This window comes from Pseudorasbora parva, chromosome 7 (assembly GCF_024679245.1).
Source record: "Pseudorasbora parva isolate DD20220531a chromosome 7, ASM2467924v1, whole genome shotgun sequence".
Lineage (NCBI taxonomy): Eukaryota > Metazoa > Chordata > Actinopteri > Cypriniformes > Gobionidae > Pseudorasbora > Pseudorasbora parva.
The window spans coordinates 10145219-10169399 of NC_090178.1; the positions used below are offsets into that span (position 1 = coordinate 10145219).

Below are 24181 nucleotides of genomic sequence, written 5' to 3' on the forward strand. Positions count from 1 at the left end.
GACATTGGTCTCAATGAAAGCCTTTCTGAGCCATCGGATTTCAACAAAAATATCTTCATTTGTGTTCCGAAGATGAACCGAGGTCTTACTTTTTTTTACATGTCTTAGAAGATGCATGTAAACAGTCTTCCAAAATGTATCACTTCTGAGGTTCAGGTTCAGTTTGTCAATTACCCATGACGGCAGTTCACTAGGTTTTGGAACAAAAAAAATAGTTTCAGATATCAAGCTGTGACAGGGGAAAATGCTTCAGCTATATTGATCGAAATCTTGAACATGCTGAAGAAAAGAGAGCAAATTTTAGTGTTAGTCCTCCTTGGTTAGATAATATTTCACTCGTTCATTCCAATTCCCTGTTTTCATGTTGTCAATATCCTCTTACTCCTGTTTGTTTAGCCTGGCTTCACAGTGCCGGACGAGCAGCTTCAAATCCTCTTGTGTGGCTCAAGCTTTTCTCTGGCGCTTGCTCTTCCTGCATCATCAGTCATTTGGATATATTCGTTAAATACATTAGCCTGGATGTGGCTACTCTCTTTAAGGTCAGTCACATGATCTGGGTTCTGCCTTAGTTTAACCTCAGCAGCGCGTCAGTCCGCGGATCAGCTCTGGAGGTGCACCATCAATGGAGCCCGTGCTACACACACCACGGTATGTACACAAACTGCAGATTATCATGCACAAGTTCTCTTGGTTTTGCTGAAGACTTTGTGAAAGTTCACGCCTAATTTGTCTAATTTTAGAAAGAACTGTTATTGGAAAAGCCATTTCTGTATGGAGGCTATTGAGTTTAATTAAAGTGGGACTTTGGTGATCAAAACTGGTTTAAGAGCAGTGTTCTTCCTGAAACTTTTAGTAAATAAGAATTAGCTTGCAGCTTTTTGATTGTAGCTTTTATCTTTGTTTCTCTGGAAGTTGTTCTTAAAGGGGGATTTGCTTTGAGATGTGTTCAGTCAATAGCAGGAAAATAACAGCTCTTAGACTAAAAGGCAGATTTGCTCTAAGTTGGAAAAACGTCCGCGGCAAGCAGGCGGGAGTGAAGAGATTGGAAAGGATTGAGAAGTCTCTCTTTGGAAAACAGTATGTCTGACTGGGACTTACCTGCGTGCTCTTCAAAACACAGAGCTTCTGTTTATTTGCCATCAGTTTCCCAGTTTAAACTGAACATGCAGAGTGCCACGAATTTATTCGTTTTGTCAGATATTTGATACTCAAATTGCTTTACTCTGTTAGGTGAAATGTAATTTTTAAGACTATTTTAGGTCTTTTTCTAAACATTACATTATTTAAAGTGCAATCAAAGAATTTCAAGTTATTATTTTTGTACATTATTTAAAATTATTTTTTAACATGCTGTCAACTTAAAAGTTCAGTCTGCTTAAAATGTATAAAAAATTTATAATCCGTTTATTAAATACATTTTTCAGCATAAACTGAAACTGGCGTGAATTGCATGCATGGCTGGGAGAGTACATGCCAATGTTACATTACTGTTCAAAAGTTTGAAGTCTGTAAGATTTTTGGAAAATGTTTTTGAACAAGGCACCAAGGCTGCATTTATTTAATCAAAAATACAGTAAAAATAATGTTATGAAAAATATTACAATTTTACAATTTACAATTAAATGTTTTCATGCTGGCAAAGCTGTTTATGATAAGAATGGGTAGATGCATATATATATTTATATTATATTATATTTATACACTCAGCTATTAGGAACACCATACTAATACTGTGTTTGACCCCTTTCGCCTTCAGAAATAATTCTATGTGGCATTGATTCAACAAGGTGCTGAAAGCATTCTTTAGAAATGTTGGCTCATATTGATTGGATAGCATCTTGCAGTTGATGGAGATTTGTGGGATGCACATCCAGGGCACGAAGCTCCCATTCCACCACATCCCAAAGATGCTCTATTGGGTTGAGATCTGGTGACTGTGGGGGCCATTTTAGTACAGTGAACTCATTGTCATGTTCAAGAAAATGATTTGAAATTATTCAAGCTTTGTGACATGGTGCATTATCCTGCTGGAAGTAGCCATCAGAGGATGGGTACATGGTGGCCATAAAGGGATGGACATGGTCAGAAACAATGCTTAGGTAGGCCGTGGCATTTAAACGATGCCCAAATGGCACTAAGGGGCCTAAAATGTCAAGACAACATCCCCCACACCATTACACCACCACCAGCTTGCACAGTGGTAACAAGGAATGATGGACCCATGCTCTCATTCTGTTTACGCCAAATTCTAACCTTACCATCTGAATGTCCCAACAGAAATCGAGACTCTTTAGACCAGACAACATTTTTCCAGTCTTCAGATGTCTAATTTTGGTGAGCTTGTGCAAATTGTAGCCTCTTTCCTTTTTGTAGTGGAGATGAGTGGTACCCAGTGAGGTCTTCCGTTGTAGCCCATCCGCCTCAAGGTTGTGTGTGTTGTGGCTTCACAAATGCTGTGCTGCATACCTCGGTTGTAACGAGTGGTTATTTCAGTCAAAGTTGCTCTTCTATCAGCTTGAATCAGTCGGCCCATTCTCCTCTGACCTATAGCATCAACAAGGCATTTTCGCCCACAGGACTGCTGCATACTGCCCAATGTGAGATATTTTGAGCTGGTTCTTGTATGTATTGTAATTATTTTGAATTTAAGTCAAAAGAATGTGCTTAAATTATATTATTTATTGATCAAATTTAAAGCAAATATTGCTTTAAAAATTCATGACATTTATATAAGCTTTCTGGACCAAAAAAAAGATAATTTTATGCGAGGAGTAAAAACAAGCGCTGCTGCTATAGATATGTTTTCCCTTTCCTTGGAAAAGGGAATGTAACATGGGGGTGAATTTTTGGTATAGGTCTGTAAACAATGCACTAGCAACAACATCAGAAGACCATGGCAACACCCTAGCATGTTGACATGCTAGCAGATGCTGTGAGGACGGGTTAAAGTGAGACATGGCAGAAAAGAGCAACATTTGCATGAGATGTTTGCAAGCAGATTCTCTTATTAGGTTGTGTGTCCAGACTGTGTGTTTGTTTGAAGTGAAGTGAGCACTCCAGGATGCACTTTAGGCTAAACGATGGCCACGATAATCCCACTTGATCAGAAAAAGTGGATTTAGAGTTTTAACCGCAGTGTCCCAGTTAGCCCTGCTGATGAAAGCCAACCCCCTGTCCTCCCAGCTTTTATCTTTCAGTTCATTCATTCATCTGTTTATCCCTGCGTCTCTCCCTTTCAGTGCATCTAAAGCTCATCAGAACTATTTAGCCTCTGGCCTATAGGCTAAATTTGCAGTGATAAATTTGATTTCAGACACTGTTACATCATATCATGTTGATATCATGCACCCTTGTAAAAAATATACTGTGAAGATGCACTAAGCTATGTTTTGAAAATAGAGAAATCAGAGATATTTAAATTAAATGTATAGGCTCATCATATGGCAAACCTCTCTTAATAAGTGAGATTAATGTTGCCTAATCCATAAATGCATGTTTTAAGTTTCTTCATCAATAAGCGTTATGCCCAAAACAAAATGCATCACCGGTAATTTGGACATATTCTGGATTCACTAGATGTCATGGGTCTTGCTTGCACTGTTGACAGTGTTACACTCCATGCACACTGCAAGCGAGTGACGTGACGAAACTTAAAACTCTCATTATAGTCAACACGGCGTAGACATGGTGTAAATAAAAGATTTAATGTGCAGTATAGACGGGTTTCGTTGATTATAATGGGAGCATTCATAAGAGAACTGCAGGAATCAAACAGTTATATGAGTGACAGATTCAGTGATTATAATGGGACAGTTTTAATACTGCTGTGCTGCTTGCTTTCTGTGAAATTTATTCAGAATTTGAATAACAAATCTTGTTTGTCATTCTGTTGTAATTTTCTACCAATATATTTTACACACAAAACAAATGATTTTTTTCCCTTGTTTTTATGTTGTTGTTTTGTTCTCTTATAATATCTATATATTAATAATATATTATATTTTTTATAAGTATATATTAGATTTTATTTATGTCTCATTTGACACTTGATTGCCTTTAAATATCTCCGCAAATAATTGTAAATGTTCACGCAGCAGTTCCTTTAGTCAGTTCCTCCAACATCTGCTTTTAATTTACACTAATTTATGATGTGCTTCTCTATGACACTACATGCATGAGAAAAATTGTTTGTTAATTGGATATTTTGAATAGTTTTTTCAACTACTTAATTCATTGCAAAAGGCCAGCAAACATGACTTGATAAACAGCATTTATCATTTTAGAACATCTGCCAGTCAAACGCTTGACGGTAAAGGCTGAAGTGCACAATTAGTTAGTACTGGCTTTAGCTTATAAATGCTAAAATAAACATTTAAAGTAAAAATATAGTTCATTTCAATTCTTATTATTGATTATTTGATAGATTATTTCTATCATTAATATTTATAATATTTCATATTATAATTTAACTCCTTTGGGAGCTATTCAATTCGCGTGTGTGTGTGTTTCTATCACTGTATCTGAAATCGCCCTATACTATTAAATAGGGCACTGTCTGAGGGGACAACCATCATGAAGCCTAAAACCTTAATTGACGTTATCGAGTGCAATCATTCAATCCCACAATGCACCGCAATAATGAATGTATAACCAATGCGCTCAACAACTAGAGGCTACCCATAATGCACTTTGACGGTTGTGCCGAATGAATTCCTGTGTCTTGCCTGAAGAATCATCCATCCATCCATCCATCCATCCATCCATCCATTTTCCAAACCGCTGGTCCAATGTAGTACATTGTAATATCATACAGGTATACATTTATTTTTATATTTTATACTTAGTTGTTTAATTAGGGTTTGTACATTCATGACAGAGTTCAAGATAGCTTCTAAAAGCAAATAACACGTAACTTTTCGTCAATGGGAGGCACTGAGGACGACGTGTCCATATTGTTTACGGTCTATACGGTGGACAAACACTAAACTGACACTGACAGAGGGCGTGTTTGTTTTGTGAAAAGCGCTCGCTCCCATTTTAAAACTCAAAGTCCCCTTAAAATGCTACTCTCGATGAGGTATTAATCTCAGACAAAGTCCATTATGTCTTAAATGAATGTGAATAACAGGAGGTGGAATATGTATCATACAGTTATGCATTAGTATGCTGCTTAAGCAAATTATTGTACATATTTTTCATTTACAATTTGAAAATATTATTGTGCAGCTTTATTGTGCAACAGCAAGGAAAAGAAACCCTGTTGCATTTTATTTTGATTAACTACAGTTTGATTTAACAAATATCTCACGTGCAGGGTTTTTTCTGGGTCAAAAATGGTCTTTGGTAGTGGCTGACAGACCTGGTCTCACACACACACACACACACACACACACACACACACAGTAAAAGTAGCCTATCCGTGTGCTCTGCGAGCGTAATACTGACAATAAATGTAAAAAACGAAACAGTAATTTTTGCTTATCTTATGTTGATATCTCATTATGTATGATCTCTTATCTCGATGTTTCTTTTGTTCCAACAGGTTGAATTGTTTTGGTATAGAATCATATCAGTATTAGAAATAGCATTAACAATTAACAAATAGCCACATTTTCTGCCATATACAATTTAATAAAATGATCAGCTAGCTAACAAACAACTTTGTTCTGTTTTCACCTGACTCCAGTCTAAACTAAATGATTTTAGACTATTTATTCAACATAGGCTACATAAGCTGAAATACTGTGGATAGTTAAAACTAATAATGGATTCACGTTTTGGATTCACAAGATTTACATAAGAAGTAGGAGGCAATGGTGTTTGAGACTCACAGTATGTGATGTCCATGTACTGAACTCTTATTATTTCACCATGGCAAGGTTAATTCAATTTTTCATATAGGGCACCTTTAATATGGGTGCAGCCATTGCTGGATCTCAAATGATTATTAAACAGCAAGCACAAACTAAGTGAAACCGGCAGCTCTTCCGGTGCACTCAGTGTCCAAATGTACTCACTCGTACTATATTAGTTGAGTAATGTAGGGAATAGCTGGTGATTTTGAACACAGTGTGTTACTCACTGCAGGAAAGGTTGAGAGTGTAACCGCTGTGCCACTAGTCGTCTGTCTGCACAGGAAGCGGTGTGATTCATAAAGCTGTAGTGCAGTGTGCTGCAATGCAGCATGCATAAACTGGGGGAAAAAATGTATTTAAGAATCTGTGTGCAGTGGGATCATGTTCCAATGCAGACTCAGTCTGTCAAATTTAAACATACCGGATTTCATTTGTGATTCACTTAAGAGATAGCTTTCTCTCTGGAGAGATCCTCTCATTAAGTATTTAGCCACCATTGTATTTTTCACAGGCTTGCCTATGTATTTGCAACGTGATCTCATGAAAATACGTGAGTATTTTTACGTAAAGTGTGATTCTACTACACGTATATTTACTAACGTTTTCACACAAAAAACGTACAATACTGACTTATTAACAGCACTAAAATGTAAATTATCTATGTATCCAAGTGTGTACATGTAAGTTACCAGGCTCCCATAAATCGTGGCATTATTGTTTATTTTATATCCAATAGTCACATCAATACATGTTTTCAGTCACATTTATTAAATGTATTTAACTAAGTTAATCAACCTAATATAAAATAACAGAAATATAAAATAACATTTTGCTCTTGTGACTTCTGCTACAAACTCATTTCGGATGACTAGATAATGTTAAAAGAAGACTGAATTTTAAAACCGTCAGATGAATAACATTCTTGCCAACTATTTTGTAGTATTTAGCTTGTTGTTTGCTGTGAGACATAAAAAGGCATTTTCTCCTATTCAGCAACTGCCGATCACAAGATACACCAAAACACAACATCAATTCACAAAACACAACACTTTATTCGTTCGCTGTAATCCAAATCGTTAGAATTGCGAGAAACAAATCCAAATTGTGATCTTCATCTCCTCTCAGTAGCGCGACGGTAAATATCAAATCTCGCACTCGTTATGAATTCAATTTTAAAAAACGCGCCCTCATGAAGCGTTACGACATGATTTACGGCAGTGGCATCGAACGCTCATTGGCTCTCGCCTGCTTCGTCACAGATTTTTGACATGCCGTGTTTCAGTCGATTTGTATTTGAAATGGGAAACGCGCAACTTCACGGAGAGAAGCCGGATTAATATTTTCATTGATTAATAGCTAACATTCTGCTCTGTACCTCAAACAAAACTATTAACGTTATATACCACCAGAGAGGACTGCGACTGCAACACATCTTCATTTGAATTACTTTTGGTACCGCTTTTGACATTTTTGCAATAAATAAATTATTGTGATTACACTGGTCTGTCTGTTATGCTTTGATTTATAACAGTACGTTGTTTTAATAAATGCTAATGGGTAGGTTTAGGGGTAAGTGTAGGATTAGCCGTTCAAAATATTTTTTTTAATGCTATATTGTTATCAAAATCGTCATTTTCCAACGTTTTCCCTTTTATTTTCTTTATATTCTGTATTAAATTGGTAGGTTTAGGTTTGGGGTAGTGTTAAGGGATCGTACATTAATCAATAAAATGGTCAAAGGGAAATTATATAGATATCTTTATGATATAACAAAAAAAAATGTTTTTACCAGTATAAAGTTTTGTATTCTTAACAAAAAAGATTTCATGATGGATTCGTAAATATTTTACGTTTTTAGCTGTAAAAATGTAATAATAATACGTTTAAATGTTGCAAATACGTCTATATTTTACATTTTAGCACTTCTCCAAACGTACTAAGACGTACATTTAGTCTCTTTGAAAGTAACGTATTAATACCTACGTATTAACGATGAGACCAGGCTGGTATTTATGTAATGAACTGGGATCTTTTTATTATTATGAAAGGAGGGTAACCAAATATCATACTCAGCTTTTAGACATTTTGTAGACACCTGTAATGTTAGTCTTCATAGAAAAACTTTGCACCTTTTCTGCAGAGAAACCATTCTTCCTCCTCTTTTAATCCTCTTTTAAATCTCTTGCATCTTGAATCTTTTATACACCCGTTCAGCCTTTAATATGGCTCAGTTAGATCTTTAAAATTGAACTTGAGAACTGCAGATGGTGCTCTGCATTGACTAAAGGAATCTCTAGCATTGAGAATCATTTCAATCTTCGAGTTGCCTGATAGTTGAGAATTTGCCGTAAATAAGACAAACAATGTAATAAAAATGAACCAAATGCTTTATGATGATTAGATGTTCATGTTGTCTCAGTATTTCTGCCAATACTTTGGCCGTGTGTATAAATTGGAGATTGTGATTAACAGTCCTGCAAATGTACAATGGCAGACCGCTTATAATGTTTGTCCGACCAATAGCACAATATAAAACAAAAAGTGCGTTTACATGCTTTAAAAGTTTGATTTCAGCCAGACTAAAAGAATCATTTATTTTTTTAAATGTCACGTAATCTGTAATTGCACCAATTAGGACTAACAGACCTAGTCAATTGTAGCTCGACTTTTATTGTTCCTCCAATAACATTGTCTGTTCCTGAATGTGCATTATAGTTGTGTTATAGTTAATACTGCTACTTTATTTACTGCCATAATCTCTGACCCGTGCAGGCCTGCATAGACACCCACAACAAATCAGATATAAATCCAGAAATGTTGCAATATGTAAATCAGCACTAGTGTCAGCTATGTAATCTTTGCTTGGTGCTGCTCACCCAGCCACACGGACGTTGCTTCTGGATTCATCTTGCACGTCGACTGATTTGGCTGGTCAGCTACGTGGTCATATGTTTACCAGTGGCTTAAGAAAGACGGGACAGGGCTGTTACATGACAGAAAAAGCCCCTTATAGAGCTGCTGTCTGGAGGTCACTATAAGAAGCCGGGTTGCTCCTATAGTGTGTCTCACAAACCGACTCTATTATTCAGACAGGGGAGCTTGAATTTAGTAATTAAGGTAGTCAGGAATAGTATTTTAGCCTTTAGTTACATTGGATTGTTATTTTTGTCGCTTATGCATGGTATTATTATTTTTTAAGTTTGAAAGTTGTTTTTAAGTTTTAGATTTGTAAGTTTTTAACTGTATGTTGTGATTATTTTATCATTATTTAATTCCTTTTCTATGGGAAGTACTTTGAATTACTATTGTGTATAAAATGTGCTATAAATAAACTTGCCTTGCCTATAGAGCTGCTGTCTATGCACACCAAAATGATGGATGGATGGATGGATGGATGGATGGATGGATGGATGTAATGGATATATGCATGTATGTAATGTTTGGATTACTAGGGGTGCATCCAGCAATCCATACATTACATACAGTATGGATGTAATGGACACATGTATGGGCGTGTGTGTATGTGTCTGTCTGTCTGTCTGTCTGTGCATGTATGTGATGGATGGATGTTATGTATGTATGTATATTTACTGTGGGGTGTGGGGGTGGATTTTTGTTTTTGTTGTAAAGTGAAATGGACTTTGGATAATGTCAGATGCTTGGACTTTACCTAAGACAGTGAAATTAAGAAGATGGCTTGTAAACTGCCCCTCTTGTGTTCTTCAACCATCTGTTGTGTCCAGATGGAGGAAGACCGTGATGATGAAAGGAACTTCAATCAGAACTCTGGATGGATGGATGGATGGATTTACACAACACATAATACTATATGTATTGCACACAATATACTGCATGGATAGTATTTCATTTTATAGTATTGAATTGCACGCATTTGATCAGAAAAGTTGAAAACCCTCAAAAAAGAGTTGACGATTGGTAACATGACATTGAGAGTTTGAGCCCGACACATCAGCACCTAGTGGTTGAGTTGGTCAGACTCTCTCTCTCTCTCTCTCTCTCTCTCTCTCTCTCTCTCTCTCTCTCTCTCTCTCTCTCTCTCTCTCTCTCTCTCTCTCTCTCTCTCTCTCTCTCTCTCTCTCTCTCTCTCTCTCTCTCTCTCTCTCTCTCTCTCTCTCTCATTTGGTGGCCTGTTATTTCTGATAATCATAAGCTTTCAAAGCAGAACAATGTTCATCATTCCGTCTCTCTTCAGCAGCAGTACATGATTGCAACCGTCATACAACGTGACGCGTTCCAATAGGGAGTAATTTAAAGGCGTAGACAATGGACTGCACTACACCATGAAAGTCCAGAACCATCAGCAACAATTCTATCAAATGAAGCTTCCACAGATCCTTTTATCTTCTCATCGAAATCAAAACGCTATTTCTCAGGATTGACGGCTGTTCTTAGAAAGTTTTGTCGAGATGAGTGCTATTATGATCAGGACTGGAATGGAGATGTGCACCTGCAGAATGAGATGAATGACAGCAAGTCAGCTGAGAGTCATCTACGTTTTAAATCTCAAGCTCACTGTACCATACTACTACAATTAACTCCTATTATTTTTGCTCTTTGTATAACATGTTATTGTATGTTTTTGTTTTTTATTTGTATGCATAAAATATAGAGATACAATCTGAGTCAATTACATTGATGTCTTGTATTACTGCACATACAGTAATACAGACAGAACACACTTCATGGAATACTGCATCATAATGCAGTGTGTGCGTTTATAATTATTTCCAATAAATATTGAATCATTATTTGTTGAATATATTTTTTTAACCGCATAAATGTACTATAGTTTGTTTTTTTATTTACATGCGTGCAATTGGCAAAGAGTTTTTTGTTTCATATTTTCTTAAAATCATGATGACTTTAAAGGTGAAATCAATTAATTGTAAGTGGTGTAATTGCCTTAAAATAATCTCCTATGAATTATAGACACAATATGTAATATTTTTTAATTTAAAGATGTCATGAACTGGCTTTTACATTTTTTATACTGTTGTCTGAGGTCAACTAATGACGCCTGTGTGGTTTTTACACATCAAAACTAATAAGTAATATGCTATATTTTCTACACTGGTTTTGAGGCTCTCGTGACACACTGGAGACTTATAAGTATATGCCCACGGCTAGGATTGGATAATATTAGCATATTTAATGAGCTTCAGCTCCCCTGTCAGTTCCCATGAGGGAGAGGAGAGATTGTTTTGAAAGCTGCAACCGGAATGATTCTCTAGATCACAGGGCTCCTAAACGTCTTTATCAAGCAAAAACAATGATTTATTTCTCATCCACCTGCGATTTGATTGGAATATTATTTTTGTATTATTTGGCCCGCCCGATCAGTAAAAAAAAACGCGAACCGCATGCGCACATGCACCTTCAAATGTCAAGATGTCAAGAAAGGAATATGATCTCTAACAAAGCAATACTATTACATATAAAAAACACATATTACTCACATAAGTGTGTTGCGCCATTCCTGTCGTATCCAATATAGAAGCATCGTGTTTTAATCTCAATTATGTCTGCAAATCGACTTGCATCGAGTCTTGTTTACAAACGATTCTGCAGTGAAATGAAGCGAACACACAAACGTTCTTCCCCACATGAACTGGATCTTCTTTTTTTTTTTTTTAAAAAGGTCAACCACACATTCGTAATATTAGGATCTGAAGGAACCTTATGCAGCGACTGTGTTCTTCCACAACCAGGAATAGCATATTTCTTGCTATCTTCTTTGGCATGTTTATTGCTGCTGGCTTGCAATCCGAAAAGCTCCATGAGTCGGTGGGCTGAATTAGACGTTTGATGACATCAAGGTGTGGCACAGTCTGAGATTTCCTGGGCCTGGTGTCGATAAAAACTTTTCTTTGATTAACAAAGTTTTCAGCTCTGAAACTTGCAGGATATTTTTATATTACCATGACCTTTTATATATCAAAAGTTCAAGGGAAAGTTGATTTCTCAATTTCAAATTTAAAATACCCCTTTAAAGGTGCCCTAGAATGAAAAATTGAATCAACCTTGCTATGGTGAAATAGTAAGAGTTCAGTAACTGGACATCACATACTGTGAGTCTCAAACATCATTGCCTCCTACTTCTTATGTAAATCTTGTGAATCCAAAACTCCACGGAAAAAAAAGTGCTTCTCAACATAAACCCAACCATGACACAAGCGTTGGGGATCATTTTTATGCACGCCCCCAACATTTGCATCTGTCCAAACATGTTCATTGTCAGGCGGAAATGGAGCGAATCATCAAAACAAGCTGCTGTTTATAATCGGATACCAGAACAATTTAATTCAAGATTGTTCGTTTGTTCGGCCCATTTCAAGCAAGCAAGCCCAGCGTCTTAAACTGAAGAAAGTGGCAACTATATTCCTGCAAGCAAAAGTAGTGATTTATCCACTTATTGACTGTTAAAACAATTTCTGATTAAATTGAAAGTTTCTTAGAGAGACAGCATTGTCTAGATAAAGCAAGATGCTAGTAGAAAACACCAAGTACCATACCAAACTAAATAGTGTGTCTAATGACAAAGGGAAATATTACTTTGTATTACAAAATACAACTGTAGATACGTTGCTTGCAGATCGTTCTCGATCCTTCTAGCAAACATCACCTTTTCCGCCATATAAGTTAAAACGATAGTCATTTGACAAGGCTATTCATTTTGTAAAAATATAAGTTATATATTTATATTTTTGAGAACTTAAGTATGGTGTTTCCTATGATGTTTTTTCCTATTTGTATTGCAGATTAGGCTACATCACAGTCACTGCGTAACGTCCGTCTACATTGTGTCTACTGTTATATAAACATGCAATATCGTTGACGAAAATGTAGGCTGAATGACACACTTTAAGCAGAACATCTCAAATGGAGATTGATAAAATGCAGCTTACTTGTTTATTGGTATTTTCAGTTCACCAGCGCGCGAGAGAGAGAGCGAGAGCGTGCATATGGTTGCCAGATTGGACATGTTTAGGTCAAAACCAGAGGTTTCTTTCCACAGAAAAACTCTGTTTGGGGGATTTAATTACTGAAATCTGGCTCTTTCTCGCCCGCGGATGTTCTGAAAACACCAATAAACAAGTAAGCTGCATTTTATCAATCTCCATTTGAGATGTTTTGCTTAAAGTTTCATTTAGTCGGTCTGTGTTGTGTCAGGACGGTCAGGATTCACGAGCCGCTTCACTGAACTGCTGTGAAGGACTGCATCAGAGCAGAGCTCAAAATGATGTTTCTTAAAAAACTAAGTTCGGGAGAAGCACGTTCAAATGATCTACCTAATCATGATGTCATTCCAACCAGCTGTCAACAATCAGTAATCGACATGTCTACCAATCAGCTCAAGTGGAGGATCACATAAATACCCAGTCAACTCACCAATGTTCCTTGACAAAGTTTGCAGCATTCTGGCAGGTCACTTTTTTTTACCCACGCTGTCAACATGGCTCCACACGCTGCTCGAAGCTATGCTACAATGCTAAAAACTTTCCTTACAAATTCCTAAGCTACCTAAAGCCCCTTTTGGCTGCTTTTCATCAGCATTATTTCAAACCAATGGCTCCTCAACATCACGGTAAAAGAATTCCTGTTTTTTCCAAAGTGTAATATGGTCTTTGCCACAATTCAATCAATGAGGAGTCAATTGTTTGAGCAGCGCTCAGACACTGTAAAGAGTGCACACTGCACAGACTTGCAGCAGGACAGCTACAACAGCTCCTGTCCCAAGAAATAGAAATGTATCTTAAATAACATAGTTCCGGCACGCATCAAGCTTTGTTGTGATCTTGCTGCCTCTGTGTACAACAGACAGAAACTTGTCACACACAAAGTGCATTTGCCGTGGTGATGAACAATAAATTTACTCGCTCGCAAAGCGAATGAATGTATCGTGAGGATAAGTAACTTAAATGTTGACAATACAGCATAATGATTATTTAAGCCATCTTATATTTTGGAGACAGAAACATACATCACATCTTCCTAATTGTGATTAAACTTTTGAATGTGGCACCGTGTTGTGTTCAGAATATTACAGTTTCAGAGCATTTACAATCAATGTATGGCGCCAAGTTCTTATGAGCCAGGACTGTTTTCTTTATTGTGATTATATTGTAATGTTGTATGCTAAATTTAATAAGAGTTGGACCCAAATGGGTCTCTTTCAAAATAAGAGTCCCATTATGGTTTTACAAACATGCTTTTCCATTTTGTTCCATCTAACTTTTTCTCCACCACAGCAGCAGTGATGTTCCTTCTTCTCCCACAGGAGCTCAGTTTCTCTGGCTAATTTCTCCTCTGCCATAACAGTGCTATTCTCTCTGCTCCCGCAGGAGCTCAGTTTCTCTGGCTAATTTCTCCAGTGTCCATGACAGTGTGTTTCCTTTTGCTCCCACAGGAGCTCAGTTTCTCTGGCTAATTCCTCCAGTGTCCATAACAGTGTGTTTCCTTCTGCTCCCACAGGAGCTCAGTTTTTCAGGCTAATCTCTTCTCCACTGCTGTAGCAGTGCTGTTCCCTCTGCTCCCGCAGGAGCTCAGTTTCTCTGGCAAATTTCTCCACCGCCAAAGCAGTTGTTGTTCCCTCTGCTCCCACAGGAGCTCAGTTTTCTGGCTAACCATTTTTCCACTGCTCCCACAGGAGCTCAGTTTTTCTGGCTAACCGTTTCTTCACTGCTGCAGCAGTGCTGTTCCCTCTGCTCCCACAGGAGCTCAGTTTTTCTGGCTAACCGTTTCTCCACTGCTGCAGCAGTGCTGTTCCCTGTGCTCCCACAGGAGCTCGGTTTCTCTGGCTAACTGTTTCTCCACTGCTGCAGCAGTGCTGTTCCCTATGCTCCCACAGGAGCTCGGTTTCTCTGGCTAACCGTTTCTCCACTGCCAAAGCAGTGTTGTTCTTTATGCTTCCGCAGGAGCTGAAGAAAATCAGCATTTGGTCCTGCCCATTGCAATGTCTGAGAATGAATTTTATCCATCTGACGAAGATCCTCTACAGCATCCCACAGCTGCAAGGAGCACCACGACCCAACAAGACACCGTGACTGAATCTCCAGCAACACAAGGCCCAGCCGAGCCACATCCCGTACACCGAGACGCAGAGGCTTGCCATCGCCTCCACCTTTAAGACATCCACCATCTCCAGCTTCCTCCTACTCCTCAGTACAACCTACGATTCCAGCAATAGAGAAATGGACCGTACTAGGGTTAAGACAAGTGCTAATCAGTGCCGATGATAATTTTTCCAGAAGAATTAATAAAGCCAAATTATACAACCTGTATGTGTCACTTCAAGCAGCTTCTCCATCTCCAAAATCCACTCCACCTTCCAAAACTACAAACAGGTCAAGTAAACATAAGGATCCGAACTCACGCTCTCAAAAGACCCCTTCTCCCACAGAACTGGTTCTTCCTCGAGCACCAGGCCACTGCAGCAGGCCCTCAGCTAGCCCGGGCCGCGCCCCAGTTCCAGCCACCGCTGCCATCGTCGCCGCCACCCAGCCCAACTCATCTCTCTGCTCCGCCGGGCCAGAGACCGTGGGTGTTTCCAGCATTGCACCTCAGGTTACAATACCAGTTTCCTCTGCCCCAGGCAATCCTTTAAGCGTAAGTACGCTTCCGCCAGCAGCTCAAGCTTTGTTTCACAGCCTTTTCCTGTCACTTTTTCTAACCCCTTCCCTTGGCCTGCAGCCCCACCATCAAACTCTAGCGCGAGGCTGCCTCCGCTAGCGGTGCAGGCCCAGCTGCTTTTTGTCCTCCTTAGCTTTCCTTTTTCCCATACCTCCTTTGTCGGGGACCGACCAAAACGAGAGGTTGCCTCCGCAAGCGGTTTTGGCCCCTGGTTTCTATCCGCCTAACACTTTTTCCCAAACTAGTGCTCCATTCACTCTGTTTTCTGCAACACAGATGCCCTTCCCGCCGAATACTACAGCCTTGGAACTGCCCCCTGTCGCCAGCGACATTAGAGCACAGATCCTCACAGAAATTCAGGCTGTTGGCGCCAGAGGCGGACCCATTCCCATTCCCAACCCCAGTACCAAAGTATTGAGAGCTAATATTCCCATAAACCACCCATTGAGACCCCTCATTGACGCTTCTCTCAATTCCATCCTTCAAGCTGTTTCCCCCAGAACCCTTCAATCCTACCTAACTGCATGGAAGTGTTTCAAGTCTTTTCACTCCATATACAAGCTGAATTTTCCAGATTATTCTTTGCTTACCATCACTTCATTCATATCTTATCTCAACAGCACCAAGAACCTCCAAGTCAGCTCCATCAAGGGTCATCTAAGCTGAATTCAACAAACTTGTTTGGTCTGCCCTCTCCAGAAATAACCAATTCACAAACATCCATGCTCATCAAAGGCATCCAAACAACTCAACCCACCCACCCAGACAACCAATAACTCTAGACATACTTACCAAATGTATCTCCGCCAAGGCTACCACTCCACCAATACTGCCCTCACTCTGGATGCAATGTTCATATTGGCTTGCTCCGGTTTTCTCAGAAGCTCAGAAATTACCATCACGTCCACCTTCAACCCAAAGCTTCATCCTATAATTTCAGACCTAGCAGTACTAGATGACGAAACAATCTCTTACTTCATCAAACAAAGCAAGACGGATCAAATGAAAAAAGGGCAATCCAATAACATTTTCAACCTTCCATCACCTATCCAGCCATATCAATCCATTTTAGCCAACCTACATTTCAGAAGTTTGCAGACTAAACTTTTATCTGAACCACTCTTCACAGACGATGCTGACCGCTCTGTCACACGTTTCTGGTTCCAAAAACACCAAGTCTATACTGATTCTATCCGGCATCTCTGCAGACAACTTTTCTAGCCATTCATTCCGCATAGGTGCAGCAACCACAACTGCTCAAAAAGGTCTCTCCCAGCACCAGATCCAAAAACTTGGTCGCTGGTCGTCAGAGGCTTTCAAGAGCTACATCCGCTCCAATCGCTCCCACATCAAAGAACGCCAACAGACCCTCATCAGCTAAAATTGTTTCAGCTTCAGCTTGTTTCCATACACTCAATCCTACAGGATCACCACATAGATACCTGACATTCAACATCACCAAAATCACTAAATGAATCAATAATATTCACTGCCGTAGCAGCATCTCTCCAGTCACTCCCGCAGGAACCCACCTCAAATTTTTCACTGCAGCAGTGTTCTAACAGAAGCTCAGGATTCTCCATCCAGCTGGCTCTCACTGCCGCAGCAGTGTTATCTCCTCCGCTCTAACAGAAGCTCAGGATTCTCCATCCAGCTGGCTCTCACTGCCACAGCAGTGTTATCTCCTCCGCTTCAACAGAAGCTCAGGATTCTCCATCCAGCTGGCTGTCACTGCCGCAGCAGTGTTATCTCCTCCGCTCTAACAGAAGCTCAGGATTCGCCATCCAGCTGGCTCTCACTGCCGCAGCAGTGTTATCTCCTCCGCTCTAACAGAAGCTCAAGATCCTCCATCCAGCTGGCTGTCACTGCCGCAGCAATATCTCCTCCACTCTAACAGAAGCTTAGGATTCTCCATCCAGCTGGCTCTCACTGCCGCAGCAGTGTTATCTCCTCCGCTCTAACAGAAGCTCAGGATTCTCCATCCAGCTGGCTCTCACTGCCACAGCAGTGTTATCTCCTCCGCTTCAACAGAAGCTCAGGATTCTACATCCAGCTGGCTGTCACTGCCGCAGCAGTGTTATCTCCTCCGCTCTAACAGACGCTCAGGATTCTCCATCCAGCTGGCTCTCACTGCCGCAGCAGTGTTATCTCCTCCACTCTAACAGAAGCTCAAGATCCTCCATCCAGCTGGCTCTCACTGCCACAGCAGTGTTATCTCCTCCGCTTCAACAGAAGCTCAGGATTCTCCATCCAGCTGGCTGTCACTGCCGCAGCAGTATCTCCTCCGCTCTAACAGAAGTTTAGGATTCTCCATCCAGCTGGCTCTCACTGCCGCAGCAGTGTTATCTCCTCCGCTCTAACAGAAGCTCAGGATTCTCCATCCAGCTGGCTCTCACTGCCGCAGAAGTGTTATCTCCTCCACTCTAACAGAAGCTCAAGATCCTCCATCCAGCTGGCTGTCACTGCCGCAGCAGTATCTCCTCCGCTCTAACAGAAGTTTAGGATTCTCCATCCAGCTGGCTCTCACTGCCGCAGCAGTGTTATCTCCTCCGCTCTAACAGAAGCTCAGGATTCTCCATCCAGCTGGCTGTCACTGCCGCAGCAGTGTTATCTCCTCCGCTCTAACAGAAGCTCAGGATTCCCCATCCAGCTGGCTTTCACTGCCGCAGCAGTGTTATCTCCTCCGCTCTAACAAAAGCTCAGGATTCTCCATCCAGCTGGCTGTCACTGCCGCAGCAGTTATATCCTCTGTTCTAACAGAAGCTCAGTATTCCCCATCCAGCTGGCTTTCACTGCCGCAGCAGTGTTATCTCCTCCGCTCTAACAAAAGTTCAGGATTCTCCATCCAGCTGGCTCTCACTGCCGCAGCAGTGTTATCTCCTCCGCTCCAATAGAAGCTCATCATTCCCCATCCAGCTGGCTCTCACTGCCGCAGCAGTGTTATCTCCTTCGCTCCAATAGAAGCTCAGTATTCCCCATCCAGCTGGATCTCACTGCCGCAGCAGTGTTATCTCCTCTACTCCAATAGAAGCTCAGCATTCCCCATCCAGCTGGCTCTCACTGCCGCAGCAGTATCTCCTCCGTTCTAACAGAAGCTAAGCTTTTCCATTCCAGCTTGTTCTCACTGCCGCAGCAGTTATCTCCTCCGCTCCAACAGAAGCCAGTTCCTCCACCCAAAGGCCTCCACTGCCACAGCAGTGATACCGCCTCAGCTCCCGCAAGAGTTCCGTTTTTCCATTCAACTTGCTTGTACTGCCGCAGCAGTGATTTCTCCATATTTCCGCAGGAGTGTCAGTTCTACGTCCAACCCGGCTCACTGGTTTCAAAAAACAAGTTAAAATGGCTCGTCTCCACGGCTGCAGCAGTATCGACAACTCCACTCTCGCAAAGCCCGATACGCCATTGAAACTCGTTTCAAAACCACAGCAATGTCATCATCTCCATTCCCACAGGAGCCCAATCGTCCGTGCAAATTGTTCTTTGGATAGTTGGAAAGCAAGTTGAAACGTCTCGTATCCTCTGCCGCAGCAGTTATAGTCAATTTCGCTCCCGCAGGAGCTCTGATACGTCTTTTCAAAACCTGTTTCACTGTCTTAGCAGTCTCACCTTCTCCACCCCACTGGAGCCCAATTCTCTGTACAACTGGGTCTTCGGATAGTTTGGAAAGCAGATTTAAAAGGGCTCATCTCCACTGCCACAGCAGTATCACCAACCTCACTCCCGCAGGAGTTCTGTTCCTCCATCCAAACTTGTCCCACCCCCACAGCAGTGTCATCTTCTCAACTCCTACAGGAGCCTAATTCTTTGTACAGCCAGCTCATTGGATACGTTTGAAAGTATGCTGAAACAGCTCATCTCCACTGCCACAGCACTGCTATCTCCTCTCGCCTACATGCAACCACCCCAGCTGACTACCAACGAGGTTCACCTTTCTGATATCACGACCATACAATAATGAACAAGATCTCCCGATCCAGTGACTATCCCCCCCTTCGATTGGCACAGCACCAGTTCATGCTCTGCAACTTTTGGGGGGCATCAACATCATTTACTGGCTGCTGTCCTATGCTAGTAGCAATTTTTTGGGGGAGTACTCTAGGTTCGGGCCAAATACCGAGCTCGGAACCCTCTCCTCGGACAGCACGCCAAATACGCATACCATTTATTCTATCTGAATTATTTGTAAGTGTGAACTCGTGAAATGATGTTTCTTAAAAAACTAAGTTCGGGAGAAGCACGTTCAAATGATCTACCTAATCATGATGTCATTCCAACCAGCTGTCAACAATCAGTAATCGACATGTCTACCAATCAGCTCAAGTGGAGGATCACATAAATACCCAGTCAACTCACCAATGTTCCTTGACAAAGTTTGCAGCATCCCTCCACCACCCCTTCTACCTCACACGCACCTGGTTACTTTCCTAACCAGAAATACGGGGGGAGTACTCTAGGTTCGGGCCAAATACCGAGCTCGGAACCCTCTCCTCGGACAGCACGCCAAATACGCATACCATTTATTCTATCTGAATTATTTGTAAGTGTGAACTCGTGAAATTAATATTCATGACGCTTCCAAATAAGGCAAAAACAGCGCATTACATCCTATAGGGACATCCTTAGGGTTGTAAATGGACCTGTAAATCTGTATCTGGACATTTTTTCCCCTTAAATAAGCCACATACCCTCTATGTAGATTTCATAGAACAATTTAACATAGTTTCAAGTCATTCTAGGGCACCTTTAAAATATCCCAAAAAACACCAGAACGATGTTATATATTACTTACTTACAAGACTTGTGTACTTGCCTTATCCCAAATGTTTTTAAGAATGTTTAAATCCAGAAAAAAATTACCATTGGACAATCTGGTTAAATCTTGTTTTCTTGATTTACCGTGTGTACCATGTTTAATCATGCTTTAGATAGATATCAATCTAGCTCACTGCAGTTTGCAACAAGTGTCTCATAGTAGCTGCCAAGCAAACGCACAACAAACTCAAATGTATCTAATATGATAAAACAGCGCTGCATTACCCCACATACGCATGACTGGAAGAAGCAGCGTCTGTGGCATAATAAAGGCTTTAAAGATTTATTACTTTAATACATTAGCTTGTCTGATTCTTTTCCACCAGCTTTAGAGGTGAAGAACTCAAGGCATCATCAAGCTACACCTTTGTTTGGAATTAGCGACCTCTAGGTGCGATATTGTGATACATATTGTGCCTTTAAGACAAATGGATGAAGCCATATACAAACAATTCAGGGTAAAATAACCTGATAGTGGCTCCTGTTCTGAAACTAATTAATATGAGGCAGTCATCTGCAGCACTTTCCTCTCTGGTACCATATGCTTGGATAGTTTTATCCTGGCTCACTTGCTGGAAGTAAACAGATGTCCCACCTGAGCCCGAACATGACTGGAATTGCAAATGGACAAGTGGATTACGGCTCAGGTCAAACATCGGCCTTCTCTTCACTTTTGAAGGAATGAACTACTGAACTGAATCTTAATTCTCCTCCTGCTGAGCTGTGCCATTCTGATTCGGCAAATAATCAAGCCTCTGTTGAATAAATCCATAATGAGCAAGATAAGTTAGTTTTAAACTCCTCTTTTTTCAAATTACAAGAACAAACTAGTCTAGTTTTCCTTTCGGTCTCTTGCAATCTCGGTTGCTCCCAGCCCAGATTGTGCACAGTCATGCCAGAATGATGCCTGCTGACTCTGTGTGGCAGCTGATGGGATGTGAGGGTGACGTTTTCACGCCAGATGCCCTGTGCCAGCGCAGACCGACTGGTGGATGGGAGGTGTTGGAGTGGAACATGTGAAAATCCACGGGTCAACCCAGAAAGAAGCGCCAGGAGCCCAGACCACCATCTGAACCAAGAGTCCACCCATATGAGCCATTAAAGGCCATGCTGTAAATCTCTTCTGAACTGGTCATGTTGCCCGTAGCTCACAGCTTTTAAGCAGCAAATGTTTCATAAACACGTCCTCCCCTGTGACCTCGTCCCCCAGTGCTGGCGGTGTAAGTCTGCACAGATGTGGCCTGTTTCTGTCCACTGGTCCCTGCCAGCAGCAGCAGATGTCTTGTGAGGGTAGAACTGGTCACGGCACAGTGAGATGACCCCTATCAACACGTGTACTAGTGCAAAGTGCAGTCTAAAAGTGTGATTTTTGGAGGCTATATTGGAAATGCTTTTAATCGAATACAAACATTTTTTATTACACATTATCAGCATAGCATCAGTGTTTACACTAATTTACACTCAAAAAGCTTAAGCACTTTTTATTAATGTTATATTAGTTTTACTTTAATTATTTTATATAAAAAATGTTTGACATTATGCATTTGTAATTTGTTTAATGCATTTGAACAGCATTTAATTGAAATCTTTTGTATAACTATAAATGTATCAATTTAGTTTCATTTAATGCATTCTTGCAGAATAAAGAAAAAAGGGCAGTTCATTGAGAATCATAATTAGAGCAGTAGATAATAGTAAAATGTATCAATAGACATTGTAAAAAATATATCAATCTCTTTGTAGTCACATAATAACATAACTTTTTGGTTTGGATTCGGTTTATCAAAACCTATTTATGTAATCAAATTACAATTTCTTAAACCTGTTTTCCACATCTTGATGGATGACTGCTCGATTGATTCGTATTTATTTTATAATTTTTTTTATTCCTTCAGTTGAAATTGATTTCTCAAATGGTCCACGAGTGTCACGACTAAATATATTCCTTGTTTTTGTGTGTTTGTTGATAATGAGATCTCAAGGTCAGTGAAAGTTGTTCTGCTGACCTACAACTCATTATAATATAATTCATATTAAAGGGGTGATGTTTTGCCTTGAGCTTTGATATATGAAAGGTCATGGTAATATAAGATTATCCTTTTAAGTTTCAGACTAAAAACATCCTTGTTAGTCAAAGAAAAGCTTCTATAGACACCAGGCCCAGAAAATGATCGTGTTCGCATCTTGACGTCATCTAGTGGCAAAACAACGCCTCTACAGAATAATAAGCACGTGTAACTCAGTAGCCCCGCCCACCAACTCATTGGTTCACGTTAGCCAGCAGCAATAAACATGCCGAAGAACATAGCAAGATATTGCACTATTCCTGGTTGTGGAAGAACACAGTCGCTGCATAAGGTTCCTTCAGATCCTAATATTAGGAATGTGTGGTCTAACTTTTTTTTTTTTTTTATGAAGTTCCAGCTGACGTGGGGAAGACAGTGGTGTTCACTTAATTTCACCGCAGGAGTGTTGCAAACAAATCTCACAATGCTATTCTTCTATATTGGATCCGACAGGAGGAATGGTGCAACACATTTATGTGAAAAAAACGTGTTTTTTTAATATGTAATAGTATTGCATTTTTATAGATCGTGTTGCTTATGTGTACGTGTCTAACAGAACATACCTTTAGCACGCTGGACTCAGACATGTATGGGCCAGGGCTCGCAAAGCCCAACGTCCCAGCTAGGGCTGTGTGTTTTCCTGACGGGCTACCAAAATGGAAGCCCCGTCGGCAGGCCGATGAATCTCGTAATATTCCTTTCTTGTTCTGCTATTCTCTCTCTCTTGACTTGGCATTTGAAGTGTATGAGTGTGCGCGTGGTTCGCGGTTGTATCGAACGATTGTGCGGACTATGTAATACAAAAATAATAGTCCAATCAATCACGGGTGGATGAGAAATAAATCATTGTGTTTGTTTGATAAAGACGTACTTGAATCATTCCAGTTGCCACTTTCAAAATAATCTCTCCCTCATGTGAACTGAACTGACAGGGGCTAGATATGACTGGAGCTGAAGCTCATTAAATAAGCAAATCTTATCCAATCCTAGCCGTGGGCGTTTACTTCCAAGTCTCCAGTGTGTCACACCCATCTAAACCCAGCGTTCAGAAGAGAGCCTCAAAACCAGTGTAGAAAATAGACTATTACTTATTAGAATGTAAAAACCACACAGATGTTATTAGTTGACCTCGGACAACAGTATACTTTTTTTTAAAGCCAGTTCATGACACCTTTAAATGTGTTTTAAAACAAATGAGTCTGACTTGATTCTGCTGTGGCTCGACCCCTTACAGAATCTCAGTGCTCTCACTTCACCACAACACATTGGACACCATTCAACCTCTTCTTCTTTCCTCTCATTCTTTCTCCTCTGTGTTGTAATTCAGTTCAGTTTCATGCTGAAATCATCAATGTTCTCCTCCAATCATATTTGCTCTCGGCTCGTCTCCACCAATGATAGAGCAGGAGAGCAGGAGTGTGGCTAGCAACTGGCGAGTTATTGAAAGACTGCAGTTAACTCGAAGCCTCAGGAACTCTGTGTGTGTGTGTGACTAACACAGAGCTTGAGAGATGTGCGCTGATTTAGCGAGGGAGAATTCTGTTTCGGCATCACATTTAGCTCTGTAATGAAACAGACGTATTCCTTTGGGGTCTTCATAACTCCTCAGAGTTATCAGCTCTTGTCTGCCGGCCGCGTTTCAGTATATTGATGTATGTTGTGAAATGAATAGCAGCACCTCTGCTTGTTGAAGATTTACAGAGGCGCTCAACTGTCCCGCTCCACCCGCGCGTGCTGGTAAACGCTGTACGAATCGTTAAATCCCAGCGAGAATCATAAAGTGTTTGTGTCTGCTTT

General features: G+C 40.5%; 1 protein-coding gene across 1 annotated transcript in view; it reads left to right on the forward strand.

The window, feature by feature from the left end:
* The first annotated feature begins 607 nt into the window (after positions 1 to 607).
* oxr1a (oxidation resistance 1a) overlaps positions 608 to 24181 on the forward strand; it is a 200328-nt gene continuing 176754 nt past the window's right edge. The window contains 1 exon segment of the mRNA XM_067448060.1: positions 608 to 648. Coding sequence (XP_067304161.1) covers positions 623 to 648 — 26 coding nt within the window. The 5' untranslated portion in view covers positions 608 to 622.